Raw genomic sequence first — 12,367 nt, 5'->3', positions numbered from 1 at the left:
CCCTCTCCTCTGGAGAACATGAACGATTCTTTCTGAACTTCTATTTCTAGTTTGGTTGTGGAGAGAATATATTCAATAAAAAAAGCTTTATGAAAGTCTTAAAGTCAAGCGATTTCATGTTAATTAAACACAACACACGCCGACACAGTACATCAACAGACACATATACAAACATATATGCGTATGTGTTTATAAATTTATATTTGAGCATATAGATGTGGGTACACTGAGTACATTTTATAGCTTATTAAGCACACGGGCTGAAAACTTCTACCTTTAAAAGGAAAATGAGATTTTGATTCATATATCCGGCTACAATTCCCTTTTTTTTTTTTCTTTTTTCTTCTTAAAGTTTGACTTGCCAACCAACAAGCTAAAGCATGACCTGTCCCATAGCCATGCTTCAAAGTTCCGACAGATATATTCCTCCCTAAACACTGCAACTATTTCAAAATCCTTTTTATAAAGAAGGGAGTAATGTCCACACGGGATCAAAGGGCATCCTCCAGTCTGGCAATTGCCTAAGAAAAATGGCAGGGCTTCCATGAAATATGCCCTAAAATAATTTTGTGGCTTGGTATGTCCTAATTTCAAATTGGATGTTTATCTTGGAAAGGCTTCTATCTAACTTGTCCATAAAACAGCCCCACTTAGCTCTATGAGCTCTGTGAAAATGGAATCCAAAGCTGGTTATTAAGAGGGCCGAGAGATAGGTTCCATATGGCGGAACAGCATGGGAGGGCAAGGCTAAGGCCTACATCAGGCGCGGCTTGGCTGGATCTCCTGATCTATCCACGACACTCGTTGCATTACAGCATAACATCTGGATTATTGCTTGTAATGTCCCTGGGAAATATCCACTTTCCATCAAAGCCTTTATCTATCTCAGTTGGACTTTGAACATTTTAGTATTTAACGCAGTCATGTTTGATGTGACGGACTTGGTCTTTGCTGTCCAAGATTTTTTTTTTTTTCTCCTCACTAAAGGCAGGGTAGGAGAAGTGAGCTATTTATTGTGGAGTTCACAGATAGAAAAGAACACAAGGCCTTTATTCTACGTATTTCGCCCTCAATCTTTTCTGCAAAACCTGCTTTCAGGTGATGTCCAAATAAAGTTGCACATCTACGAACAACATATTCTGGAGTGTGTGTGTGTGTGCGTGTGTGTGTGCTTTAAAGAAGTCTCGTAATTACTTTAACATGTGTCTTCAGCCTTGGGGCAAGTGATGAGGCCTCAGACCAGGGCTGATGGGGGAGAGGCGGGTACTGTCCGGGCCATCCTGCGTACTCTCTGATGCAGGGCCGGGCTCCCCAAATCTGCTGTGCTCTCGGAACAATCCCTTTCTCCCCCCAATAAATCCACTCCCCTGCACTCACCCTGTTAGCTCCATAGCTCAGGTTTTCACGTCTGTGCCTGAGCCCATAAGTGAAATTTGTCATCTTAATGCAGCCTGGAATGTGAAGGGAGACAAGGAAATGACCCATCAAAGGAGAAGCCCACCCCACCTGAGCTGAAACAAACACCAGGAGATAGAGCAAAGTTTCTGGGTCCTGACCCTAATTTCTCAGCCGACATAAAGGATAAAATATAGTACATCAGGGTTTTGCTATTTTTCTCTTTCCTCCCAAAGGGATCAGAACCTTTTACTATTTCTACGTTGTTTCATTCATAGGCTCTCTCTCTCTTCCTTGGCCCCCCACCCCACCAAATCCACACCCTTCTTCTGGACAGAAATCATAACTTCCATCTGAAGCACACACGTTCGTTATTACTGGTGAATACGAGGTATGATACTTATTTTTTTATTTATTTATGTTTTTTTTTTTTTAATTTTTTTTTTTTTTCAACGTTTATTTATTTTTGGGTCAGAGAGAGACACAGCATGAACGGGGGAGGGGCAGAGAGAGATGGAGACACAGAATCAGAAACAGGCTCCAGGCTCTGAGCCATCAGCCCAGAGCCCGACGCGGGGCTCGAACTCACGGACCGCGAGATCGTGACCTGGCTGAAGTCGGACGCTTAACCGACTGCGCCACCCAGGCGCCCCTATTTATTTATGTTTTAATTTTAGAGGGAGAGTGTGTGCACGAGAGTGGGGGAGAGGGAAGGAAGGACAGAGAGAGAGAGAGAGAGAGAGAGAGAGAATCTCAGGCAGGCTCCATGTAAAGCACGACTCAGAGAGCTCCATCCGACGACCTTGGGACCATGACTTGAACTGAAATCAAGAGTCGAACACTCAACCAAAGGAGCCACCAAAGTGCCCCTGAGGTTCAATATTTAACTTTGAAACAGACTGACTTTCAGAAAAAATGAAAAGCTGCAGAAACAATTCACTTCCGGGTCATGACAATCCCGGGGACAAGGAAGGAAGGGGGGAAAAAAGAGAACAGGCCTGAAGGTAAGAGCTGTGGACCTTCCACTCCCAACAGGCGGAGAATCTTCACAAGTTTCTGATCTAGGAATAGGCTCTCAAAACAGAGAATGGATTGTCATTCCTGGGGACATAGAAAATGGATTCCAGCTTAGCCACATGCATTATTTAAGGATTTGGGCCAAGTGGCATGCTGGGAAGATGGAGATATGGGCTCTGGTCTCTTGGCATGGCTGCGAAAGAAAACCCAGAAATGACAGGCCTGTCAGCCAAGTGCCTCCTCTCTGTCGTGGGCCAGGAAGAATGGCAAGGAGGTTAAGAGTTAAGAAAGAGCTTGGGGGGCGCCTGGGGGGCGCAGTCGGTTAAGCGTCCGACTTCAGCCAGGTCACGATCTCGCGGTCCGTGAGTTTGAGCCCCGCGTCAGGCTCTGGCCTGATGGCTCAGAGCCTGGAGCCTGTTTCCGATTCTGTGTCTCCCTCTCTCTCTGCCCCTCCCCTGTTCATGCTCTGTCTCTCTCTGTCCCCAAAATAAATAAACGTTGAAAAAAAAATTAAAAAAAAAAAAAAAAAAAGAGCTTGGAAGGAGTAGCATGCCGTCCAGGAGCCGGGGCCACAGCCTGTAGTCATCAAAAGCAACATTACAGCTAGCTGTGCCCCTCTCTGGGACACACTATGCTGATGGATACCGCAAAGTCATTATCCGAAGTACTCCCTTGGGTATGACAAAACACCAAAAAAAATTTTTTTTGAAGAGCCAGAAATGAAAAAGAAGGGCAGGGCAAAAATATTTTCTCAAGATTGTTCTAGGAAGGCATACCTAACTAGGTGCCAAATATCGTGTGGGTAACTTTTCTAACCATCTCAGTTACTGGAGTCTAGAAACACGTGTTCCAACGCTGCCGATGGGTCCTATTTCGACTCTCGTTGATTCGCTTCCCTAAGTCACTGTGAGAAAGGAGGTGGCAGTGGAAACAAATGCACAGGGGGAAAAAAAAGTCGCTAACTTTGTAAGCAAAATGAACAACACAACAGGATTCGACTCTGCTAGGCATTGCTTAAGAAAAGCTAAGGGAGAACATTCAGTCTATAAAAGGTTCCCCTGAAATATTCCTTCCAAGCATTTTTAACATGTAAAACAACTGTTCATTGTCAACAGCTTTTATAGCATGACATGAGAAGGTCCATACATGCATCCAGCAGGCTCCCAGAGAAGCTCCTTCTTGGCGGCTTCTTATATCATCCGAAGAGGATGCTATGGGCATAAATTCTCCTAGAACTACACAAAAATCTTTGCCTAAGGATATAAAGAAAGCCTTTTAAATCTCCCATGTGGACACGGACCATAAGATTTATATTTGTATGGGAAAACTAGATTATAGTCCCGAGGATAATGAATAATCTGTAGGTTGTACAGACATATTAGCTGTAAAAGTTTTATAGGAGATTTAACATTTTTTTTCATTGCAAAGTATCATTGCTCTGTTTTTGCACTTAAAAATAAGAATTAGATTAAGATTAAAAACAACAAAACGATCAAGTCTATAAATACCCACTTCTTAGGGCTTAGGACCAGGAAAATGTTTCTAATGCATTTCTTCCTATCACTGAAAAAGAAAAGAAAAGGGGAGCCTGGGTGAGCAGTTGGCTGAGTGCCCGGCTCTTGGTTTCAGCTCAGGTCATGATCCCAGGGTCATGGGATTGAGCCCCATGTTGGGTTCCATGCTAAAGGGGGACCTGCTTGGGATTCTCCCCCCACGCCTGCCTCTCTCTCTCTCTCTCTCTCTCTCTCTCCCCCTTCTTGCCCCTCTCCCCACTCATGTGCTCTGTCTCTAAAATAAATAAAATAAAATACAATCAAATACAATCAAATAAAGTGATTCAACAAGATTTTCTTTTTCACCCTAACCTCTAAGAAGCTCAAAATTAAATGTTGTGCTCATATGTAATAACACCCATTATCTAGTAGTTCTGGATTCACGTGTGTCACCCTGCTGGCCTTCCCTTTTCTGTTCCATATTTCTGTGTCTCTCCTTCACTTAAAATACTTCAAGGGCGGGGCACCTGGGTGGCTCAGTACCGAACTTTGGCTCAGGTCAGGATCTCATGGTTCATGAATTCAAGCCCTGCGTTGGGCCCTGGGCTGACAGATTGGAGCTCAGAGCCTGGAGCTTGATACAGATTCTGTGTCTCCCTCTCTCTCTCTCTCTCTCTCTGCCCCTCCCCCACTTGTGCTCCGTCTCTCTCAATAATAAACAAACATTTAAAAAATTAAAACATAAACAAATAAAGTAAATAAAACAAATAAAAAATAAAATACCTCAAGGGCACCCCTATCCAGGACGGCCATACCTTGCGGTTCTCAATCCAACGTGCTTCAGAATCCCCTGGAAGGATTACAGAAAGATTGCGGGGGGCCCCATCCCCAGAGATTCTGATTCAAGAGGTCTGAAATGTTGGCGGGGTAGGCGTGGGGGGGCGGGTCACAAATTCTCATTTCTAACAATTTCCAGGTGACACCGATGCTGCTCCATTTTGAAACCTCAACTGGTTGAAGCCTGATAATAAGTACATCAGACCACTTGCCGCGGACCACACTATTTTATACTATCCTATCTCCATTCGCTTCTTCCTCCCTCTCATTTGGTTAAGATTCCCTGCAGTCCTCCTCTGAAAGCTTGCTCTGTCTCCGGCACTCAGCCCACCTTGGAGGCTAGGAAAAGGTCTGACCGTGCCCTCTGAATACCCCTCCCTCCCTTCTCTCAAGTCTCCCGCTGACTGGGCAGTCACCACGGCTAAGTCCCGTTCATCTGTGAATCCTCAGGACGTGCTCAGTGAGAAGGTTTCGGCTGAAGTGGATTCTCATGTGAAAAGTTTAGGAAGGCAGTGGCTCTGTTTTTCTGGTCTAGAGCACACACAAGGTTTGAGAGTGCCAACAGATCCGGGGCCTTACCTGAGCACGACCGAGGCCCCCAGAAATGAGGACGATCCCTAGAGATCATTCTGCCCAGGGTAATGCTGACCTTGACTTCACAGCAAGGCAGCAGAGGCATCAGGGTTAAGATATTCAGCATTGGGCCCATGCCCAATAGATGATAGATAGATAGACAGACAAGCAGACAGACACAGACATTCAGACAAGTAAATTAGGTTAAAGAGATATAGATATATTAGACAGATTCGATTAGAAACATAGATAGGTAGGGGCGCCTGGGTGGCGCAGTCGGTTAAGCGTCCAACTTCGGCTCACTTCATGATCTCACAGCTCATGAATTCGAGCCCCACATCGGGTTCTGTGCTGACAGCTCAGGGCCTGGAGCCTGCTTCGGATTCTGTCTCTCCCTCTCTGGCTCTCTGCCCCTCCCCCACTCATGCTCTCTATCACTCAAAAATGAATAAACACTCAAAACATTTTTTTAAATAAAATAAACAGAGGGACAGATCAAGTAAAAGAAGAAAAAAAGGAAAGCAGAAAAAGGGAAAGAAGGCAGAGAGGATAAAACGTAAATTCACGCAGAACCATCATCATGTGATTCATGATATTTACAAAGTAGTGACCATTCTAAAAGTACCCAAAAAAGCCAAAAGCAAAGGCTTTGCCTGATAGGCTGTTTCCGAATCCACCAGAAAAAGAAAACCATTCCTGGGACTGAAGGTGGAGGGAATATCGTGCAGAGAACAGGTGCGGGACGGCCGAGAGACCAAAGAGGCAATGCTGAGAATACCTAAGGTAAGCAGCAAAAAAGGACAGCCTAACCCTCCTCGGGCTGGAGTGGGAGGAAGACAAACTTGCCCTGCCAAGGTCCAGAGAGTAAGAATTTAGGCTTCAGGCCGCTAGGTCTCTGTCCCAACTACAATACTCTGTCACTGCCAGTTAGAGACGACACCTACACAGGTGCACACCGCTGTGTTACAGCGTGGCTTGCGAAAACAGACACAGGGCTGGCTTCCGCCGTCAGGGCTGAACTTCTGCAAACCCGGGGCTGGCCAGGCAAGAAGAGTCAATACCAGGATCAGGCTCACCCTGAAGCCATAGCAGGTCTAAAGGCAAATGAAAAATGCAGCCCGTGTCGAAGACCCCACGTGAAATAGAAGGCAAGAGGAGAGATGACCGTGGAAATTCTCCCACCCTGTAGTCTCCTACCAATTCTAGCTGGAAGCCACCTGGCAGGGGAACCTAGAAAACGTATCCTGTGGTTATCAGCCCCTGGAATAACAGACAGGAACAAAGACAGAAGAAGAGGACGCTGAACAGCCCCCAAAATGGCACCACTGGCCAACTAATTTCATGCAGAAGAAAAAAAAAGCCACACTGGCCCAGGTCGTGTCTCTTCCCTCCGATCGCAGACCCACAACTGCATGAAACAGTGGTCAAAAGAAGGGCTATGCAAAATAGTCCCCCCCCCCCCTTTATTTTTCTTCTTGTAGGAGGTGTGGGAGGGGACATAAGCAGCAGGCGCTTCAGGTCGGGATGCTGACAGCCCGGGGACAGCCCGGTGACATTGGCAGGCAGTGGCCCTCTTAAAGCCCTCACCCTTGCGGGTTTTGTGTTTCATGGAGCAGGCGGGTATGATGGCGTTGACCTGACACCACGGATGCCACTGGCCCTTCCTGTGCCTTCTTCATTCTCTAACATGCCGCCAGGTGGCTTCTCCCTACAAGTGGGCTAAGCCCTGCACGGGGGTCCTGTGCACTGAGGATACAATCAAACTGGCTAAAACTGACACAGAATCTGCTTATGTGAGCCTGCATATATTTTTGTGGGGAAAACATTTTTTTTTCTGTTTCTGAAAACTGAATCGCACGAAAACCCTCCACCCCCACCCCGCAAGGTTCTTATCACAGGGGAAATGCATCTAAAGTAAAAGAAAGTGTAAATAAAGAACTGTGGTCAGCCACAGGACCTACAAAGACCCAAATGAAAGTGCAGGGGAAGCAGGTAGGTGTGGATGTACGTACTCAGATTTCTGAATACAGTTAGTGATTTGCAGGGATTCCTCCCCCCCCCCCCCATTAAGCTATCTGATATTAGAGAAGTCACTGCTGTTAATTTTCTATCTCTGTTAAGTGTTACATGCATTAGAAAGAGAGAGGAAGGTTTGGAAATCTGTTCACAGCCAAGATTGTGTAGAATAAATGTCTAAAAAGAGCTAGTTATCTGATTCAGGCCCTATGAAATCAAATTCTCAATTCTCATGTGAAAAAGGCTCATCAGAAGGTAAACAGAGGCTTTGGGAGAAATCTGAACCTACTTTTAAAGGCGATCTCTACAAATTTACTACGTTACGGTCAAGGTCAACGTAGTAAGAAAACACTTTACAAGAGAGTCTGCCGTCCTTGGCCTCTATGGATGGATGCAAAATTATAAACTTACGGGGCTTAAGAAGCAATCATCTAAATAAAGTTAAGCCATTAAAAGAATAAGATTGAGGTGAAAAAGTCAACAACATTTTACAGATAATATATTACTTAGGACTGGTAACATTTTAGATAGTCTTAGCTGAGTAATCTTCTCTATGTCAAACTTCTGTTACCTAATTTTTAAATATAATATAGAAATCCTAAAAAAGCAGCTGACAGTTTAAAAATACCAAGATGGGTTGATCAGGGCATTTTAACTACTTTTCCAGAAGGTTAATCACAGGACCTCCAGATTTTCCACGTGACTCAATTTCATAAGCGAAATTAGAAGCTCTCTCACTTTCCTCTCCAAAACCTGCAAACTCTAAGCTGTGAAAAGTTAACCTGACAATTGAAATTCTCCACCAAGATATAAACCGCATCTCTCCTGTAAGATCATGAGTAGCATTCAACGAGCTCTATTCATCAAAGGTTTTATTAAACAGGCACGGAGGATCTGGGCATTTATTAAGTCTCTGAGCCCAGCGCACTGAAGTCAAAATTCTAGAAACGACCATGATAGGGATAAAAAAAAAAAAAAAAAGAAAGAAAAGAAAAAGAAGAATACAGCAGCTGTGGTCAGACACAACTCTGCAGTACAGATATAAATACTGCTCTCCAGGATCCACTGTTCCTTTCATATTTTTGATATCTTTATCCAGGCCGTCAACATTTTTTCTCTCCTTCCTCATTCCTTTGGCCATTCTTCCATAACCTCTCCTGTCCTCCCTAGACTCCAATATTCCCCAAGCTCACAATTTTTCTTTCTAGCCTTTATGTTCTTCCACAAACTGCCAGTTTTCTTCCACAGACCGGAGCTCCCTAACTAAAGATGGTTATTGATGTACAGTACCAGTATTTTAGTGCAGCAGCAGAATCAATAAACGAGAAAATACTGCTTTGTCAGGCTTCTCCAAAGCATGCCGGGAAACTTTACTGCTTCGGATGGTCACAGAAGCTCTTAATATGGGAGAGCAGGAGCTGGGCTCCCCTCTGTGGCAAGAAATGATCATCTTCTACCCTCTAGTGACTATAAAGGAAGAAGACAAAAGTTGGAGGATTTTCTGAGACCGTTTCACATTATTATTTATCGTCTCTTAATTTTACTTCAAAAGAAACAAGAGAGAGAGAGAGTCTTGTATACCAAGTGAACTGGTTAACAAAACTTATCGTAGTTATACTTCAAATGTTCAAAATGCAAAGGGTCTGTCTGTGTCGCAGAAGAGGCAGGCTTTGGCTCCTCTGGGTTTTAAAAAGCAGGGTTTGGAAAGTTTGCTATTCCTCCTAAATGACCAGTGCCAGTCAGGTGACAATTCTTTCGCTCTCTCTCCCCCACAGACACACTCTTACCAACACTCAAAATCTCTGTTTCATTTGCCTTGTTTGACGCAGCACTGAACAACTCAAGTACGGTGAGATGAGAAATTCGAGCTGGTATACGATTTGTGCACTTATGTGTGTGTGTAAATAAACGTACGCACAGAGATGGTCGGTGTATCCGCCAAATACACACACACACCCACACACTCACACACACATCACAGCCACCTCCTTGTTGGTTATTTCTCTCTAAAAGGAGCAGAGGAGGGGCGTCTGGGTGTCTCAGTCCCTTAGGCATCCGACTCTTGGTTTTGTCCAAGGTCATGATCTAATGGTTCGGTGAGTTTGAGCCCTGCATCAGGCTCAATGCTGGCAGCTCAGAGTCTCTTTACGATTCCCTCTCTCTCTCTCTCTCTCTCCTCTTTCTCTCTCTGCCCCCCCCCCACTCACGCTATCTCTGTCTCTCTCAACATAAAATAAACTTTAATAAATAAATAAATAAATAATAAATAAACTTAAAGAAAGTAGCAGAGGAGCTAAATTAAGTTACAAATACCTTTTTTGGTTTTGTTTATGCTTACACCAATTTTGACATTTAATCACTGGATTACAATGTATTAATTTAATAACCAGATAAATGAATAATGCATTCCTACCTTGATACACGTAGACCTTTTACAAATTGGACGGCAGTTTATAATTGCTTAAAACAATACTAACAATGTAAAAAAAAAAAAATCACCAGTTCATCATGAAGAAATCTTTCAAGAAACTCTCAGCAGCAAAGGTAATAAACAGTAAAATGAGAGTAATATAAAAGAGATTTATAAAAGATACCACCTATCCCTCTCAATTAATCTTTCCATTGCCCCTACAACACCAAAGCTAGTTTCCATCTGATGGTATATAACTTCCTAAAGGACTAACCCTAACTGTGCTACACTCCAAATAATCCAGGCTTAATGAAGTGGAACGTTCTAACGTGGCTGGCACCTATAAAATGTCACCACTAAAACAAGTATATAAGTTCAAACATCTGGCTATGCCCTTATTAAACGAAATGTAAAAGGGAGGTTGTTTCCTTCTTATTCATAGCCACAGTGAGAGGAAGAGAATGCTGTTATACGTAAAAGTTGGTTAACACCAATCACGTATACCTTTGTGCTTGCAACAAAGATGAACGTTTCGCCAAATGACATAAAAAAGAAAACAACTATATTTACCTTGCTGGCACTCAGCCGCTTCCGGTTTGACCAACGCTAGGGATTGAGTCCATTGGATGGTGAAAAAATGGCAAAATGAAAGAGAGAAATAGAATCGTTAATGACGATTCTGTGATTAGTTAGATGGCGCGGACTATATTCAAACGACTAACACCCACGTTCCGAGGTCACGGAGAAAACACGTTGGAGCAACAAAACAGAAACAGAAAACTCACATTTCTGTGGTTGTGTTACAGGCTTTTCCCACAGTGTTCAGTAATGAGAAGACAAGGACGTACAAATACTGCTCAATCTTTCGAAGTATCAGTTCTTAGTATGAGAAGGATCTCCAGCCTTAGAATGTTTTTAATTGCCTCAAAACTCTGTAATTTCACCTCTAAACGCAAATCGGAAAGGCAGATTTCCCCTACTTGAAATATTCTCATAGTATTACGAAAATGTTTAAGAAGTTCATGGGCAGTGTTCATGAATATTTAGGTTTCCATACTTTTTGATATTAAAAACAATCATTCCATTTATCCCCCCGATCAAGCCTCAATATTCAAAATAATAGGAAAAAAAATCTAAACCGCTGCCGCACAATTAAAAAAAAAAAAAAAAAAAAACAGGCTAATACAGCACCGAGGGAGGGAAGAACAAATTTTCTGAACAGCAAGTAACATCACCACTGTTCTCTTTTGATCTCTCATTTGTCATGCTAAGGTTGCTGAATTTCATCTACAATTAAAATTCTTTCCTAGCAAAATCCTCTCATTACCCCCGTCACCGTCCAGTACTGTGAGGCTCTACTCTGGCTGGTTAACCAGCTAACTGGATGTTAAAACTTGGATAAATTTGGGAGATTACAATGCAATTATGAATCTAATCGAGCAGACCACGTTTGCTATTATGCTTAAGGAAAAAAATACCTTTAGGCGAATGACCTATCCACTTTGACAATACATCTTCCCCATAAGTTAGAAACCAGAAAATAAATGGTCTTTGGGGGGAAATCCTCTTACATTCTGGTGACCAGCAACCAGAAACAGGGGTCCAGAAACAACTTGAAAATATTCTTTATTAAAAAAACACTTCCCCTAGTGAAACTGGGAGTTCAACATCTAGCTCATGATGCAGGGTCACAGATGCTGCCATATGGGTATTAAAATCAGTTCTTTTACTATTTTCCCAGCACTGTACTGAAAAACATGATCAGTACAAAATCAAAGCACCAAAACAAGCACCAAAATCAATTCCTGTCTTCTAGGTATGCATGGCTATTTAGGACCCTCTGACCGAGAATTCATTGGATGCGTTAATGATCATAAAAGATCAACAAAAGAGATGAGGCAATTAATGGAAAGTGAATATGCCTGTCTGCTTACTACAGTCCGAAGAACTCCCACGTATTGACAATTGACCCCGTGCCAAACACTACATTTGATAATCTCCAACTTCACAGTCCTGTGAGATACTTTTTTTATCCTCATTTCACACATGAGGGAATTGTAGCTGCGAGGTTAAGTAATTCTGCGAATGTGACCTGATCGCTTAATTTCTCGAAGCTAGAAAGGAGCGGAGCTGGGATTCAAACCCAGGCAAGTCTGCTGACTGAGCCCACAATTCGAACTAGAATCCTATTTTTGCCAAGAAAAAGAAGCAGACAGCAGGTCCATCAGCCTTCCAACTGTACCATGCCTACATACAATCCTTAAATCTCTGGACGTGAGGGTCAGTTTGTAGTCACTTTGCTCAAGTTCAGATTGTTGTCAGCTTGGGATCCAAAGTGACAAAGACAGTCGTGATGGAAATTTACAAACAAACTGATTCCCAATCAAATGATCTATTGTCTTTCCAGGCTTCAGTGTTAGCTATTCCCATTTAAAAACCCAATATAGGGGTGCCTGGGTGGCTCAGTCGGTCAGGCGTCCGACTTCAGCTTGGGTCACGATCTCACAGTTTGTGGGTTCAGGCCCCCCGTCAGGCTCTGTGCTGACAGCTCAGAGCCTGGAGCCTGCTTTTTGGATTCCGCGTCGCCTTCTCTCTCTGCCCCTCCCCCACTTGTGCTCTGTCTCTA

At 43.4% G+C, this 12,367-nt stretch overlaps 1 protein-coding gene across 6 annotated transcripts in view; it reads right to left on the bottom strand.

Annotated features, from left to right (window-relative positions):
* MCTP2 (multiple C2 and transmembrane domain containing 2) overlaps nt 1-12,367 on the bottom strand; it is a 241,814-nt gene that overhangs the window by 132,340 nt on the left and 97,107 nt on the right. For 5 of the 6 annotated variants that reach the window (XM_045448744.1, XM_045448743.1, XM_045448740.1 and 2 more), the window contains one exon: nt 10,312-10,347. The exons of the other annotated variant lie outside the window; for it this stretch is intronic. In XM_045448744.1, coding sequence (XP_045304700.1) covers nt 10,312-10,347 — 36 coding nt within the window. The remainder of the gene's footprint in view (nt 1-10,311; nt 10,348-12,367) is intronic. 6 annotated transcript variants of the gene reach the window in all.

This window comes from Leopardus geoffroyi, chromosome B3 (genome assembly GCF_018350155.1).
Source record: "Leopardus geoffroyi isolate Oge1 chromosome B3, O.geoffroyi_Oge1_pat1.0, whole genome shotgun sequence".
In the NCBI taxonomy this organism is placed as follows: Eukaryota; Metazoa; Chordata; class Mammalia; order Carnivora; family Felidae; genus Leopardus; species Leopardus geoffroyi.
This window is presented reverse-complemented; position numbering and strand designations above follow the sequence as displayed.